This window comes from Rhinopithecus bieti, unplaced genomic scaffold, assembly GCF_001698545.2.
Source record: "Rhinopithecus bieti isolate Rb0 unplaced genomic scaffold, ASM169854v2 scaffold_44365, whole genome shotgun sequence".
In the NCBI taxonomy this organism is placed as follows: Eukaryota; Metazoa; Chordata; class Mammalia; order Primates; family Cercopithecidae; genus Rhinopithecus; species Rhinopithecus bieti.
The window spans coordinates 94,353-109,071 of NW_016817764.1; the positions used below are offsets into that span (position 1 = coordinate 94,353).

General features: G+C 40.9%; 1 protein-coding gene across 2 annotated transcripts in view; it reads left to right on the forward strand.

The window, feature by feature from the left end:
• The window catches only part of RAF1 (Raf-1 proto-oncogene, serine/threonine kinase), an 85,973-nt gene that overhangs the window by 46,554 nt on the left and 24,700 nt on the right, over positions 1–14,719 (forward strand). For both annotated transcript variants that reach the window (XM_017856112.1, XM_017856111.1), the window contains exons 2-5: positions 3,545–3,777; positions 10,850–10,962; positions 13,360–13,462; positions 13,768–13,925. In XM_017856112.1, coding sequence (XP_017711601.1) covers positions 3,571–3,777; positions 10,850–10,962; positions 13,360–13,462; positions 13,768–13,925 — 581 coding nt within the window. In that variant the 5' untranslated portion in view covers positions 3,545–3,570. The remainder of the gene's footprint in view (positions 1–3,544; positions 3,778–10,849; positions 10,963–13,359; positions 13,463–13,767; positions 13,926–14,719) is intronic.

Here is a 14,719-nt window from a genome sequence, read left to right on the forward strand (position 1 = left end):
TTTTTGAGACGGAGTCTGGCTCTGTCACCCAGGCTGGAGTGCAGTGGTGCGATCTCGGCTCACTGCAAGCTCCGCCTCCCGGGTTCCTGCCATTCTCCTGCCTCAGCCTCCCCAGTAGCTGGGACTACAGGTGCCGGCATCACACCCGGCTAATTTTTGTAATTTTAGTAGAGATGGGGTTTCACCATGTTGGTCAGGATGGTCTCGATCTCCTGACCTTGTGATCCGCCCACCTCGGCCTCCCAAAGTGCTGGGATTACAGGCGTGAGCCACCGTGCCCGGCCGGAGTTTAGATTTTATTCTGAGTTTTAAACAGAGAAGTGACACAATGAGTTGCATTTTAAGCTTGTTCAGGCTGTTACATGGATCATTAGGAGCCATATCGTTTCAGGCTAGTGAGATGCTCAGATGAGTCTTCCTTCTGTCTCTTCCCTCATCTATTTCTCTCTTATCTGGTCTTAAGCTCCTCTATCTTTTCCTTTTCAGTTGGAAAAAAACTCAAATATCTAGAAAAAGGAAGAGCTATATGTACTCCAAAAAAGGGACCTCACAGTAACCTGGGGATAGAGTTAGGTAGGAGTGAGTCAGGGCTCAAGTTGAGGTTCTAGAGGCACGAGGCAGCAAGATCTTGCTCTGGCATCCCCTCTTACAGAAATAAAATATGCTGATAGAAGTTTATAGTGTAATAGTAAAATATAAAAACAAAAAATAAGTAATGTAGAAAATAAAAACCCTTCACAGTCCTGCTGAAATGATCACTGTTGACACTTTAATTCTGGAGTTCTCCATCCATTTATTTATTTCTAGATTTCCCTCCCTCTTTGTAGATTAATATTAAAGAGATTCAGACTATATATTTTGTTCATTTTTTGTTGTCTTGGATGTCTTTTCCCATCTCTGTATATATGGATCTACTTCATTTATCACATGGATATTAACATGGTTTATTTAATTCCCTATTGTTAGGTATTTGGTTTTACCATCATTTTTCAAGGGTATAAATAGTGCTGCAAGGAATATGCTTGCGCATGTTTTTATACACTTGTCTTAGGCTTCTTTAGTACAGATTTCTGGAGAATACTAGATATTCTTTAAGAACATTTCAAACTTTTAATAGATATTACCATATTCTTTTCCAAAAAGGATGTACCAAGACTGTATGAGAATAACTCCATGTTGTGATCTTAAGTTGTCTCAAAACCTCTTTGGTTTTCTCAGCTGTCATCTAAGAATACTAAATATCTAACCTCCCTCTTGATTTGGGCATGTGATGTGATTTAGCACATAGTGGATTTTCAGTTAGAAACTTTTGATTGAAAACAAGGTTTGGATTCTGTGGTCCTTAATTCTAGGTCATTTCAAGCTCTGACTAAAATGATTTGAGTGTTAGTGTTATATATGGGAAGGTAAGGGCTGTGGAGTCAGTGCAGCCCAGTTCAGAATCCCAGTTTGCCGCTTACAAGCTGTATGTGAGAGAATTTTCTCAACTGTAAAATGGGGATATAATTCCTACCTAGAGTAGCACTGTAAGTAATGTGGATAATGATTGGAATGTATGCTATGTATCCTGCCTCATAATAGTAAGCTTCTAGTAAATAGTAGCTATTGTTAATAATAAAACAAGTTTCTGAAGGAGGAAGGCTTGAAAAGATGGGATTCCTTATCAACCTCAAAGTTTTCTAAAGGAGGAAACCCTACCCCCCTTACTTCTGCATGGTTTCTGACCATGAACTGAACTCTGAATCTGAATGTTATGGTAGAAAATTCATGTACTTTAAATTTAAACAGATATGGAATCTGGTTATTTTACCCACTGCCGGGGTGTTCTTGGGCAAGTAGCATGACTTCTCTGTCCAAAAAAACAAAGGGTTTGCAGTGGCTTAACCTGTAATCCCGGTATTTTGGGAGGCTAAGGAGAGTGGATTGCCTGAGCTCAGGAGTTCGAGACCAGCCTGGGCAACATAGTGAGAGCCTTTCTCTACAAAAAAACTGTTTTTAAAAATTAGCTGGGCATGGTGATGCACATCTGTGGTCCCAGCTACTTGGGAAGCTGAGGTAGGAGGATCATTTGAGCCTGGAAAATCGAAGCTGCAGTGAGCTGTGATCATGTCACTGCACTCCAGCCTGGGCGACACAGCAAGACCCTGTCTCAGAAAGTAAATTAATTAAAAAGAAAATGTGGATAGAGGAAGGAATTAAAAATCTGGCCGGGCGCGGTGGCTCATACCTGTAATCCCAGGTGTGATTTGGGAGGCCGAGGCGGGCAGATCACAAGTCAAGAGATAGAGACCATCCAGGCCAACATGGCCAACCCCATCTCTACTAAAAACACAGAAATCAGTTGGGCATGGTGGTGCATGCCTGTAATCCTGGCTACTCAGGAGGCTGAGGCAGGAGAATCACTTGAACCTGGGAGGCAGAGGTTGCAGTGAGCCGAGATCATGCCACTGCCTGGTGACAGAGTGGACTCTGTCTCCAAAAAAAAAAAGAAAAGAAAAGAAAATCTTTGGGGTTCTTACACCAATTAAATGAGATAATTTATAAAGTGCTTAAAATACATCCTAGAAATATTAGTTTTTCTTCCTTGAAGTCATAAATTCTGGCTTACACTTTTTTGCAGGTATTTCTCATAGTACTAATGTGTTCCTCACACTCAAGAGTAGTTGCTCAGGAAGAAGAGAAATGTAATTGAAAAGTGATAGACTAGAAGTCTTGAGACCTGGGCTCATGTTCCAGGTTGGCTTTTTTTTTTTTTGGAGATGGAGTCTCGCTCTTGTCCCCAGGCTGTGCAACCTCCACCTCCTGGGTTCAAGTGATTCTCCTGCCTCAGCCTCCCCAGTAGCTGGGATGACAGGCACCCACCACCATACCTGGCTAATTTTGTATTTTAAGTAGTGATGGCGTTTTACCATGTTAGCCAGGCTGGTCTCAAACTCCTGGCCTTAAGTGATGCACTGGCCTCTTGGCCTCCCAAAGTGCTGGGATTACAGGCGTGAGCCACTGTGCCTGTCCCTTGCTAAATCTTTCTTTCTTTCTTTTTTTTTGAGATAGAGTCTTGCTTTGTCATCCAGGCTGGAGTACAGTGGTACGATCTCGGCTCACTGCAAGCTCCGCCTCCCGGGTTCACACCATTCTCCTGCATCAGCCTCCTGAGTAACTGGGACTACAGGTGCCCACCACCACGCCTGGCTAATTTTTTGTATTTTTAGTAGAGACGGGGTTTCACCATGTTAGCCAGGATGGTCTCGATCTCCTGGCCTTGTGATCCACCTGCCTCGGCCTCCCAAAGTGCTGGGATTACAGATGTGAGCCACCGCGCCCGGCCATCCCTTGCTAAATCTTTTAACTGCTGGTCCCATTTTCCTCATCTATGAAATATTTTATGGAAATGTACTATTAAAGAAAATTTTCTTTGCTAATAAATGCAGGAGGTATCACTTATGAAAAACCCACATCATGCTATTTTCATAATTGGTCTTTATATATTGTGTTCTTGGATTAAATACTTTGTTCTAGACTTATAATTATTTGTGTTTCTTACCAGGTTTAAGAATTGTTTAAGCTGCATCAATGGAGCACATACAGGGAGCTTGGAAGACGATCAGCAATGGTTTTGGATTCAAAGATGCCGTGTTTGATGGCTCCAGCTGCATCTCTCCTACATTAGTTCAGCAGTTTGGCTATCAGCGCCGGGCATCAGATGATGGCAAACTCACAGATCCTTCTAAGACAAGCAACACTATCCGTGTTTTCTTGCCAAACAAGCAAAGAACAGTGGTATGTGAAAATTCTACTTAGGAAATTTAGCTATTTATCTGCCTGTGGGACACATTAAGGATCATGTTGTTCAACTTAAAGACAAGCAAAATATTCATTGTCATATAGGGTCTTTAGTAATTTTTTTTCTTTTTTCTTTTTTCTTTTCTTTTTTTTTTTTTTTTTTTTTTTTTTTTTTTTTTTTTTGAGACGGAGTCTTGCTCTGCCGCCCAGACTGGAGTGCAGTGGCCGGCTCTCAGCTCACTGCAAGCTCCGCCTCCCGGGTTCACGCCATTCTCCTGTCTCAGCCTCCCAAGTAGCTGGGACTACAGGCGCCCGCCTCGTCGCCCGGCTAGTTTTTTGTATTTTTTAGTAGAGACGGGGTTTCACCGTGTTAGCCAGGATGGTCTCGATCTCCTGACCTCGTGATCCGCCCGTCTCGGCCTCCCAAAGTGCTGGGATTACAGGCTTGAGCCACCGTGCCCGGCCTAGTAATTTTTTTTCTAACTGCAGATTCATTTCTTTATATTGCTGTTCCTTCCACACCCCCTATTTTTTCCCACCTCTTGGCCTTCCTTCTATTACTCTTGCTTGGAATGTCTTCCTTTGTGCCACTTCATCCAAACAAATAGTACATTTTTATGTGTATATTTCAAAGAATTTTCTTTGAAAAGTCTCTAGGCCTTTCCAACTACTTTTTTTAGAAGACATTTTATTTCTTCTATTAAAATATTCACCTAAAGCTTTTTGAATATTACAATCAAGTATAAAGAAGAAAGTAAAATTACATAGAAAAAATTATTTTTGTGTATTTCATAGGCCCAGGACAAGTCTGGAGGCAGCTTAGAAATCATACAGTCTTCTTTTTCAGGGCACTGACACCAGCCAGTTAATTCTGCATAGTTTATTTTTGTTGTACCAGTGACAGGTTCGTATTGGCATCATGGCAGGACAGTGCCACTAGGTTTTTGGATAGAAAATTTCTTTTCTTTTTTTTTTTTTTTTTGTTGTTGTTTTTTTGTTTTTGAGACGGATTCTCACTCTGTCACCCAGGCTGGAGTGCAGCTCACTGCAACCTCTGCCTCCTGGGTTGAAATGATTCTCCTGCCTCAGCCTCCCAAGTAGCTTGGGCTACAGGCACACGCCACCACGCCTGGCTGATTTTTTTGTATTTTTAGTAGAGACGGGGTTTCACCATGTTGACCAGGCTGGTCTCAAACTCCTGACCTCAGGTAATCCACCCACCTCGGCCTCCCAAACTGCTGGGATTACTGACGTGAGACACCGCCCCAGCCTGATACGAAACTTCAGTTTTTCTAAGAATTTAGCACTCAAAAAAGTTATCTGGCCGGGTGTGGTGATTCACACCTGTAATGCCAGCACTTTGGGAGGCTGAGGTGGGCAGATGGCTTGAGCTCAGGAGTTCGAGACCAGTCCGGGCAACATGGCATACCCCATCTCTACGAAAAAAATTTTTTAAAGTAGGCCGGTTGTGGTGGCTCACGCCTGTAATCCCAGTACTTTGGGAGGCCAAGGCCAGCACATTACTTGAGGTCAGGAGTTCGAGACAAGCCTGGCCAACATGGTGAAACCCCATCTCTACTAAAATTACAAAAATTAGCCAGGCATGGTGTTGCGCGTTTGTAATCCCAGCTACTTGGGAGGCTGAGGCAGGAGAATCACTTGAACCTGGGAGGCAGAGGTTGCAGTGGGCCGGGATTGCGCCACTGCACTCCAGCCTGGGCGAAAGGGCGAGACTCTATCTAAAGAAAGAAATAACAAAAATGTAGCCAGGCGTGGTGGCACGCATCTGTAGTCCCAGCTACTCGGTACTCAGAAGGCTGAGGTGGGAGGATGGCTTGAGCCCAGGAGGCAAAGGTCGCAGTGAGCTGAGACCGCACCGCTTCACCCCAGCCTGGGTGACAGAGAGCCAGACCCCTTCTCAAAGAAAAAAAAAAAAATTTCTACTATTATGGATAAAACAAAACCAACCACCTGGCCAAAACAGAAAAGTGAAATTGTATTGGTTTTGCTTAGTGGAACTGTTCGGAGAACTTGAGTTCAAAACTTCCATGCCTCTTCCTCTCCTATCCTCTGTTCTTTGTGTAAAATCAATGCATTGTGTTTATACCGTATAGTCAGGTGAAGCAAGGTTCTGAGGTGGGGAACCCCAGTCCAGAGTTTTCTCTGTTTGCTTGTAACAGTTCCACTCTTCCCAATTTGTTAATAAATTGTTTATACTTTTTTTGTGAACCTAAGGAGCCTCCCCAGTATAGTGTTGAATACTTAGGTGCATTTTGAACTGAAGGCAGAACTCAAAAGTCCAATTAAAGTTTGAGTAAGTTTATCTTTGTGTTCCTAAAAATGAAAATTTTATGCCTGGCAAAATAAGTAGTAATAATCCCCTATATCTGAATAGTGGTCTTTTGTTTGCAAAGTAATTTTACCTACTGTTTCTCGTTAATTTTCTTTCTGACCCTAAATTGAGAAGTCAGATATAGAAAGTGTGTGTTATGAGAAGTTGAAGACCATTTGGTGCTTCTTCAGAGTGTTATTGAGACTATCTTCTCCATCCTTATCTGCTACCAGTTTGCCCACCAGGCTGGGAAACTTAATTTGGCATAGTGATTAAGTGTATGAACCTTTAAAACAAGAAAACCCCAATTTACATCCTTGCATTGCCTTTTATTAGCTATGTCATTTAAACAAGTTTTGTACTTTTTTGAGCCTGTTTCCTGACCTTTATGAAATGATGCTTGTACTTAGTACAGTGACTGATTCATTAGTGAAGTGGTAGCTATGATGATGATGATTATATATATTTTTTTAGATAGAGGCTCTCACTGTCACCCGGGCTGGAGTGCAGTGGCCCGATCTCGGCTCACTGCAACCTCCACCTCCCAGGTTCAAGTGATTCTCCTTGCCTCAGCCTCCCAAGTAGCTGGGATTACAGGCACCCGCCACCACATCTGGCTAATTTCTTTGTATTTTTGTTAGAGATGGGGTTTCACCATGTTGGCAAGGCTGGTCTCAAACTCCTGACCTTGTGATCCACCCGGCTCACCTTCTCAAAGTGCTGGGATTACAGACGTGAGCCACCGTGCCTGGCTGCTGTGACTATTTCTTAGCTTTTTATACATCTATGTAGTCCTTGATCACCTCCATTTGAGCACAGCTGGTGGTTGGAAACCAAGCTTGACTTCTCCTACAGCTTATGAGAAGGTTGTAGCCTAGGTTAGTTTTGCCTGTTTCTTTGGGTAAAGATGAACTAACTGTGGAAGAACTAGCTGCTTTCACCAGGCACCAAGCTTCAGGAAAGCGGTAGAGGAGAGAAGAGTCACTTAGTTAGGCCAGCACCATCAGTCAGCTGTTTTTACTCCTCCCCAGGTTGCTTCACTTCCTGAACCCAGAATGACTCTCATAATCACTCAGTGGGTTCTAGAAATTATTTAGCTGATTACAGCATGTATCCATGGAGGGCTGTAAAGAGGAGAATGAGACAGAGGACGTGTATCTGATTTAAATAATTTTAGATGTGATAATTAGGTTTTTGAATGTTTCTTGTGATTTTTATCTTCTAAACGTGTACCTCTTTGACTTCCTCCTGCCGCTGTTGCTGCTGTTGTTGCTGCTGCTACTGCTTCTAATTATTATTAGATGAGTGATTGGAGCTGAGGACCACTACTGTTAGAATCAGCTGACCAGCAGGTTAAAATACAGATTCGTTCTGTATGAATGGGCTTTATTCCATACTAACTGAATCAGAGTCCTTGGATGTGTTGGACAGGTAGATGGAACCTATGTTTTCACAAGCTTCTCTGAGGATTCTAATGCCAGCTACATTTGGGAACCTGACTGGATTAGACGATATTTAAAGAACTGTCCAGCTTGAATTATGATTTAATGAAGACTGATAATATAACAGATATCACTTTATAGCTTAGAAAACATTGCTATGCAGTATTTGATGCAGGTCATGATTCTGTTAGTGTATGTTTATTACTCTTCGTTTTCCTCCTTCTTAGTGTCTTCATAGTTCAGATCAGTATAGCTTGTTTTGTTTCTGAAAAGCTGGAAGTTGGTGGGTATCACTGCATCAAGAAACTTTTAAAATAAACTTATTTTGGAACATTAAAAAATATATACAGGCTGGGTGCAGAGGCTCTTCCCTGTAATCCCAGCACTTTGGGAGGCTGATGAGCCCAGGAGTTTGAGACCAGCCTGGGCAATATAGTGAGATCTTGTCTCTACCAAAAAAAAAAAAAATTAGCTAGGGGTGGTGCTGCCCACCTGTGGTCCCAGCTGAGACTGAGGCAGGAGGATCACTTGAACCGGGGTGGTCAAGGTTACATGAGTCATGATCATGCCATTGTATTCCAGCCTAGATGACAGAGCAAGACCCTGTCTCAGTATATATAATATAGGTTTTATACACACACACACACACCTGCACATAGAGAGAATAACAAATCTGATGTACCGCTTACCCACTTTCAACACTTAGCTAACCATGGCAGTCCTGCTTAATCTGTGTTTTCATCCACTCCTTTCCCAATGTTTTGACACAAATCCTGGATATCATTTGTCTGAACTATTTTGGTATGTACAAGGAACTTTTTTTTATTTTTATTTTTTGAGACAGAGTCTCACTCTGTCGCCCAGGCTGGAGTGCAGTGGCCGGATCTCAGCTCACTGCAAGCTCCGCCTCCCGGGTTTTATGCCAGTCTCCTGCCTCAGCCTCCCGAGTAGCTGGGACTACAGGCGCCCGCCACCTCGCCCGGCTAGTTTTTTTTTGTATTTTTTAGTAGAGACGGGGTTTCACCATGTTAGCCAGGATGGTCTCGATCTCTTGACCTTGTGATCCGCCCGTCTCGGCCTCCCAAAGTGCTGGGATTACAGGCTTGAGCCACCGCGCCTGGCCTGTACAAGGAACTTTTAAAGAATGTTAATTTTATTTATTTTTAAATAGGTAAAGCATTCATATGAGCCAGAAGTCTTGGGTGACCCCTGCCCCTGTATTCCCATTTCTTTTCCTCAGAGGTTTCCTATGATCAATCTTCTATCTGTCCGAAGAATCAGTTGGTTTCCCCTTACCCTGTTGTTCACGACCTTTCCTTTCTTCCACATCTCTGAAGGAGAGGAAAAACTATCGGTAGCTAAGGAGGCTATCACAAACTCCAAAGGAACTTTTTTCTTTTGGAAAATCTTTTCCTTTCTCCCAGATGATTGATCCTCCCGGAAAATATTCCTCCCCCGCTTCCATCACCTTCTGAGCTAATCTGTTACAAGTTCAAATTCTTCTATACTGTACTCTGAATGTGGAGTCCATCTTTGGGCTTCAAATAATGATTACTGGGCAGATAAGTCCCCATCAGTCCCTGGTGATAGTAAAATAAAGCCTTGTGAAAAACTTCTTATGTTGCCCGTCTGATGTTTTCAAATTCTTGAGGCTCACATGCATTTCCTTCTTTCCTAGATTGTTTTCTCTGCTTTGCATCCAAATACTATACCCTGGTTTGGAGCCTGGTAACTAGGAGGGCCCAGATACCTATGTCCTGTTTCTTAAGACTTTTTTCTGTTGTAAACCAGCTGGAGAAGGTTGGCTGGATTGGCATTGAGGTGCCTGGAGTAAGAGCCAAGATTAAGAACACTTTGGGCCTTTTGGAGCCCTGCTTTGCTTCCTTTCCCCTCCCCGTGTATTCGCATAGGTAAATATATGCATACACTCACCACCTTCTGGGGAAGGGGTTGGCTGGCTGCTGTAAGCTGTTAACACTTTCAGAGGAGGAGCTTTGCTGTAAGAAGTTAACAAGCACTGCAAATCTATGTTTTGCCCTCCTTGCTGGCCATACTGACTCTAGTTACTTTACTTTTGATTAACTCTTGGCTTTGAAGTTAAAACATGGAGGACTTTTATTAAAACTCTGAAATTTTAGTTCAAACTTTTTTACAGCTGCCATTAATTGTGAGTATCCTGGGCACTCACACTTCCCAATAGGGTTCTGAGTACCTGCCTAGCTTTTTGAGGATTGAGTACAGGGAAATGTAGAGAAGTATGTGCCACTAAGGCTGCTTGGTATGGTATGCACATATATTTAAACTAAGATTGGTGTTTGTCCCTACAGCAGGGCTGGAGTTCTATATCTTCCACTTCCTACTTTGCCTTCACTAGTGTTAAGTACTTGTGAGATGGAATTTTTGTTAGAATGATTAGTCATTTTTGTTGAAATAAGTTGAAGTACAGATTTTGATCATAAAAATTCATGTTTGTTTATAGAGTAGATTGGCTTATTTCCTCTTTAATGAATCTAATAAACATACATGTGTATACATTCTAATCACACAAAATTAGAGACATGTAAAGGAAAAGGTTATCATTTTATCTTTCTTAACCACTATCTCTTGATGTGAACAGCTAAGTGTAAATCTTTCCGCACTCATATAACATACAAATTTCTTCACCTTTTTTTTTTTTTTTTTGAGACAGAGGCTCGCTCTTGTCACCCAGGCTGGAGTGCAATGGCGTGATCTTAGCTCACTGCGTCCTCTCCCTCCTGGGTTCCAGCAATTCTCCTGCCTCAGCCTCCTGAGTAGCTGAGATTACAGGTGTCCACCACCATGCCTGGCTAATTTTTGTATTTTTAGTAGAGACGGGGTCACTATGTTGGCCGGGCTGGTCTCGAACTCCTGACCTCAGGTGATGCACCCGCCTTGGGCTTCCCAAAGTGCTGAGATTACAGGTGTGAGCCACCATGCCTGGCCTCTTCATCTTTAAAATAATCTTACTCTATTATTCTGAAGGATATTTTCCCCCAATTAATACATAATGAACTCCTCTCCATCCAGGTCATTATAAGTAATATAATAGCTGCATAATGTGACATAATACAGATGTCTCACACTTCATTCAAGTACTTACCTATTGCTGTACATTCAGGTTGTTTCATATATGTGTGTGTGCGTGTGCCATCACAAGCAATGCTGTAATAAATTTGCCTGCACCTTTACAGACTGGTGTGTTTATTTCTGTGCCCACCTTTCCAAGGGGTGCTGCAGCCTGTGTTGGTCCTAAAGGTGATCCTTTGTTTTGTAGGTCAATGTGCGAAATGGAATGAGCTTGCATGACTGCCTTATGAAAGCACTCAAGGTGAGGGGCCTTCAACCAGAGTGCTGTGCAGTGTTCAGACTTCTCCACGAACACAAAGGGTAAGAGCTCAAAAGTCAATTGACTTCTTCAAACTAGTAAGGATCTTCTAGCTTTAAATAGCTATGTTTGTATTAAATTGTACTAGCTTCCTATAGAATATTGTATATTTCTATGCCTTTCTTTATAAAGAGATAATTCAGAAAAATAGGTATTAAGAAATTGAAATTATTGCTTGGACGTTCTCTTGAAAAGTTAAGTACATGTTAAGCTGGGCATGATGGCCAATACCTGTAATTTTAACACTTTGGGAAACTGAGGCAAGAGGGTTGCTTGAGACCAGGAGTTCAAGACCAGCCTGGGCACATAGTGAAGGCCCATCTCTACAAAAAAATTTAAAAAACTAGCCAGGCATGGTGGTGCGGCCCTGTAATCCTAGCTGTTCGAAATGCTAAGGTGAGAAGATTGCTTGAGTCCAGGGCTTTGAGGCTGCAGTGAGTCATGATTGTGCCACTGGACTCCAGCCTGGGCTGGAGCAGGATCATATCTATTAAAAACAAAAAAGAAACAAAAAAAAACACATGTTAGGTATTGATAATGTTTCCATGGATGGAAACAGTAATGTTAGATGCTATGCTTTTTGAGACAAAGATTTTTCTTTGTGTTTACTCTGTTTACTGTAATGCATTATATAGACTGGGCACTCAGAAAGTGCATTATTATATATATAAAGAATGCTATCCTCGGGAGATTGACTTTTCTCATTCACTAATTTTTTTTGTTGTTGTTCAGTTAAATGTGGCCTAATCCCTGCTGTTTAATAGATTGTTTAAAGATACAGAAGCATTTCTGCTTCAGGGAAGATTCATAGTTTATCCTATTCCTAATGGTGGTGGCAAGATAGAGGCGTCCCCTCAAAGGCTAGGAGTAATACCTCAAAGCAGCAGAACTGTCTGTAATTATCCATTATCCACTATTCCCTCCACCCCTAAAATATAGGGAAACCTTTAAAGGGTTCTTTTTTTACCCTCTTCTTGGAAAGGGTCACTTATGTTATTCATCTTTAGCTTACATTTTTTCATGTTTCAAAGAGTTCTCCAGTTTGAGAGAATAGCCCAGGGAATAAATCTACTCAAAGGGGTGAGTGTAATTCTCAATTTAGGAGGCGTTTGTTGAAGTGCAAATCTTTGAAGCAGATGTTAACTTTTGCTGAATGTAGCCCAGGTTGGGTCCCTAAGCCAATCCATAGTGCTCCTTAAGGACTAGAGAGATTCTGAGACAGGGAGGGCTTGGTCTACTCTCATCCAAGGCTGCACTGGTTTGGAGCTACTCTGGAGTCTCTAGGACAGAGAGCAGATTGTCATTAGGATCAGTCTGCAGATTGATGAGAAAATAAGGCTTGTCCTCCCTCTCTTCATAAGGGCAAAATAGTCCTTTGGAATTATAGGGAGTTTTTCAGGTGCTGTATAGGTAATTATATTAAGGAGTGTATTATTTACTGTTGGATAGTGAGAAAAATGGCTTGACTAGGCTTCTGGTAGATGATGAAGAGGCTTGAGTGGTGCTGTACATGTTATTCTCTTTACCTGAGAATATTCTTCCTTTGGAAAATGGGCCAGATTAACTGGATACAACATGAGAAAGGAATTGGGCATTGATTTTTACTTATATGTATCTGTTTTTTTTATCTTATTTATACTGTAGGCAGAGAAAGTGTGGTTTCAGAATAGATTTTAAAAGACAGTTCTAAGTTTCTCATTGACTTTTAGACCCTACAACTACAGATTTGAGTCTGTTATTAATAGAAAAGTACATTTTTCATTTGTGGTTCCTCTCTATTTAGATTGAAATAGGCTACTGAAGACTGAATTTTGTACTGCAGCAATATTTATAATCCATTTTACAGGATTTGGGGAGTTTTGTAAGATTTTAATGTTACAAATTCCAATTTAATGTATATTGACTTTATCGTGAGATTGTTATATATCGTTGTTTAAATAAAACTTTATTCTGGCCAGACATGGTGGTTCACGCCTGTAATCCCAGCACTTTGGGAGGCTGAGGCAGGAGGACTGCTTGAGGCCGAGGATTCAAGACAAGCCTGGGCAACACAGCAAGACTCTGTCTCTACCAAAAAACATTTTTTTAAATAAATAGAAAACTTTATTCTAAGAACATGGGCTTTGGAGTTCAGCAGACCTAGATTCCAACATAGGCCCTTAAACTTGCTCTGTGGCCTTCAGCAAGTTACCTTCTTAAAGTCCCAGTTTTCTTATTTTTCAGATAGAAATAATACCTACTTCATAGGTTTGTTGTATGAATTAAATAAATTATTGTATGGATTAAATAAAGTTGTGTTTATATAGCATGTGATAAATGGTAGCTGTTGTTATTTCTATTGCACTTTTACCTTGTTTAAACATTTCCCGTTCATACTTTTTTTAAAAAATTCTTTTTAGTAAAAAAGCACGCTTAGATTGGAATACTGATGCTGCCTCTTTGATTGGGGAAGAACTTCAAGTAGATTTCCTGGATCATGTTCCGCTTACAACACACAACTTTGTAAGTTGCAGATCTCCTCTCTTTCTGGCATGTTGAGGGCTTTGCCAGGCATAACAGAAATTTCTCAGGTAATATGCGTATGTATATAGTTGAATTGTTTAAAGCTGTTTATGCTGTTGTTTACGGTAAGGCAATTTAGATTTCATTAGCCAGAGATACACTTTAATTTGTGATTATGAATTCTGTAAATGTTGGAAGTACGATTCATTTTGTAAAAACTCTTTTGGAGGCCAAGGAGGAAATGACTTTGTCTTTTGTCATCTTTTATTTATTCAGCATAATTTACACCTGTGTTCTTGTTGTAGGCTCGGAAGACGTTCCTGAAGCTTGCCTTCTGTGACATCTGTCAGAAATTCCTGCTCAATGGATTTCGATGTCAAACTTGTGGCTACAAATTTCATGAGCACTGTAGCACCAAAGTACCTACTATGTGTGTGGACTGGAGTAATATCAGACAACTCTTGTAAGGCATTGTTCTTTTTCTCAAGGAATATAGGGATGAGGAGTATAAATACTTTAAAGGGTATTTGGTGTAGATTTTGACTGAAAGGTCTGGATTCTAGCCTCATTTAATGAATTGTGATCCAGAAACTACTTTAGAAACAGTGATAATTCTGAAACTAGCTAGGCTTGGTGGCATCAATACTCCAGAATGAGCAGGTAGGAGTAGGACTTCCTATCTGTCAAATTGAGATTGACATACTGTGACTGTGATTCAGTAAGGAAAAGAACAAAAGGATATGAAAACAAGAAGATTTTTTGCTTTTCTCTCTTAATGGTATCATCTACTAGGGTTACTAGTAGACACTGCTCTGTATTTTGTTGAATATGCTGAATGAGCCTTTGACATTGAGAAAGAGCAGAAAGCACAGTTGATGCTATTTTCTTCACTTCAAACTGGAGAAAACTTAGTTGTTTGGAATTAAAATTGTTTGAATATAAAATCTTGAAAGATTGTTTCTGTTAGGAGACAATGTATTTCATATAGATAAAATTTTATTAAAGAATTTAGTTTATATTAAAAGTACATAGTCCAAACTGCCTTTTAAAAACTGTAACTAGGGATATGAAAAGTTTAAAGTTTTGTCCTTTTTTGATAGTACTAGAGAGACCAAGGGAGTGTTATTATTAGACCATGATGAAAACATTTTTGCTTTCATGGTCACTTACGTATTGATTTTGTGATGAGAGCTTGAGTAGCACAAATGGCACAGGCTTTCAAAATTTATCTTATTTTTGTCCCCCCAACCCCCCACC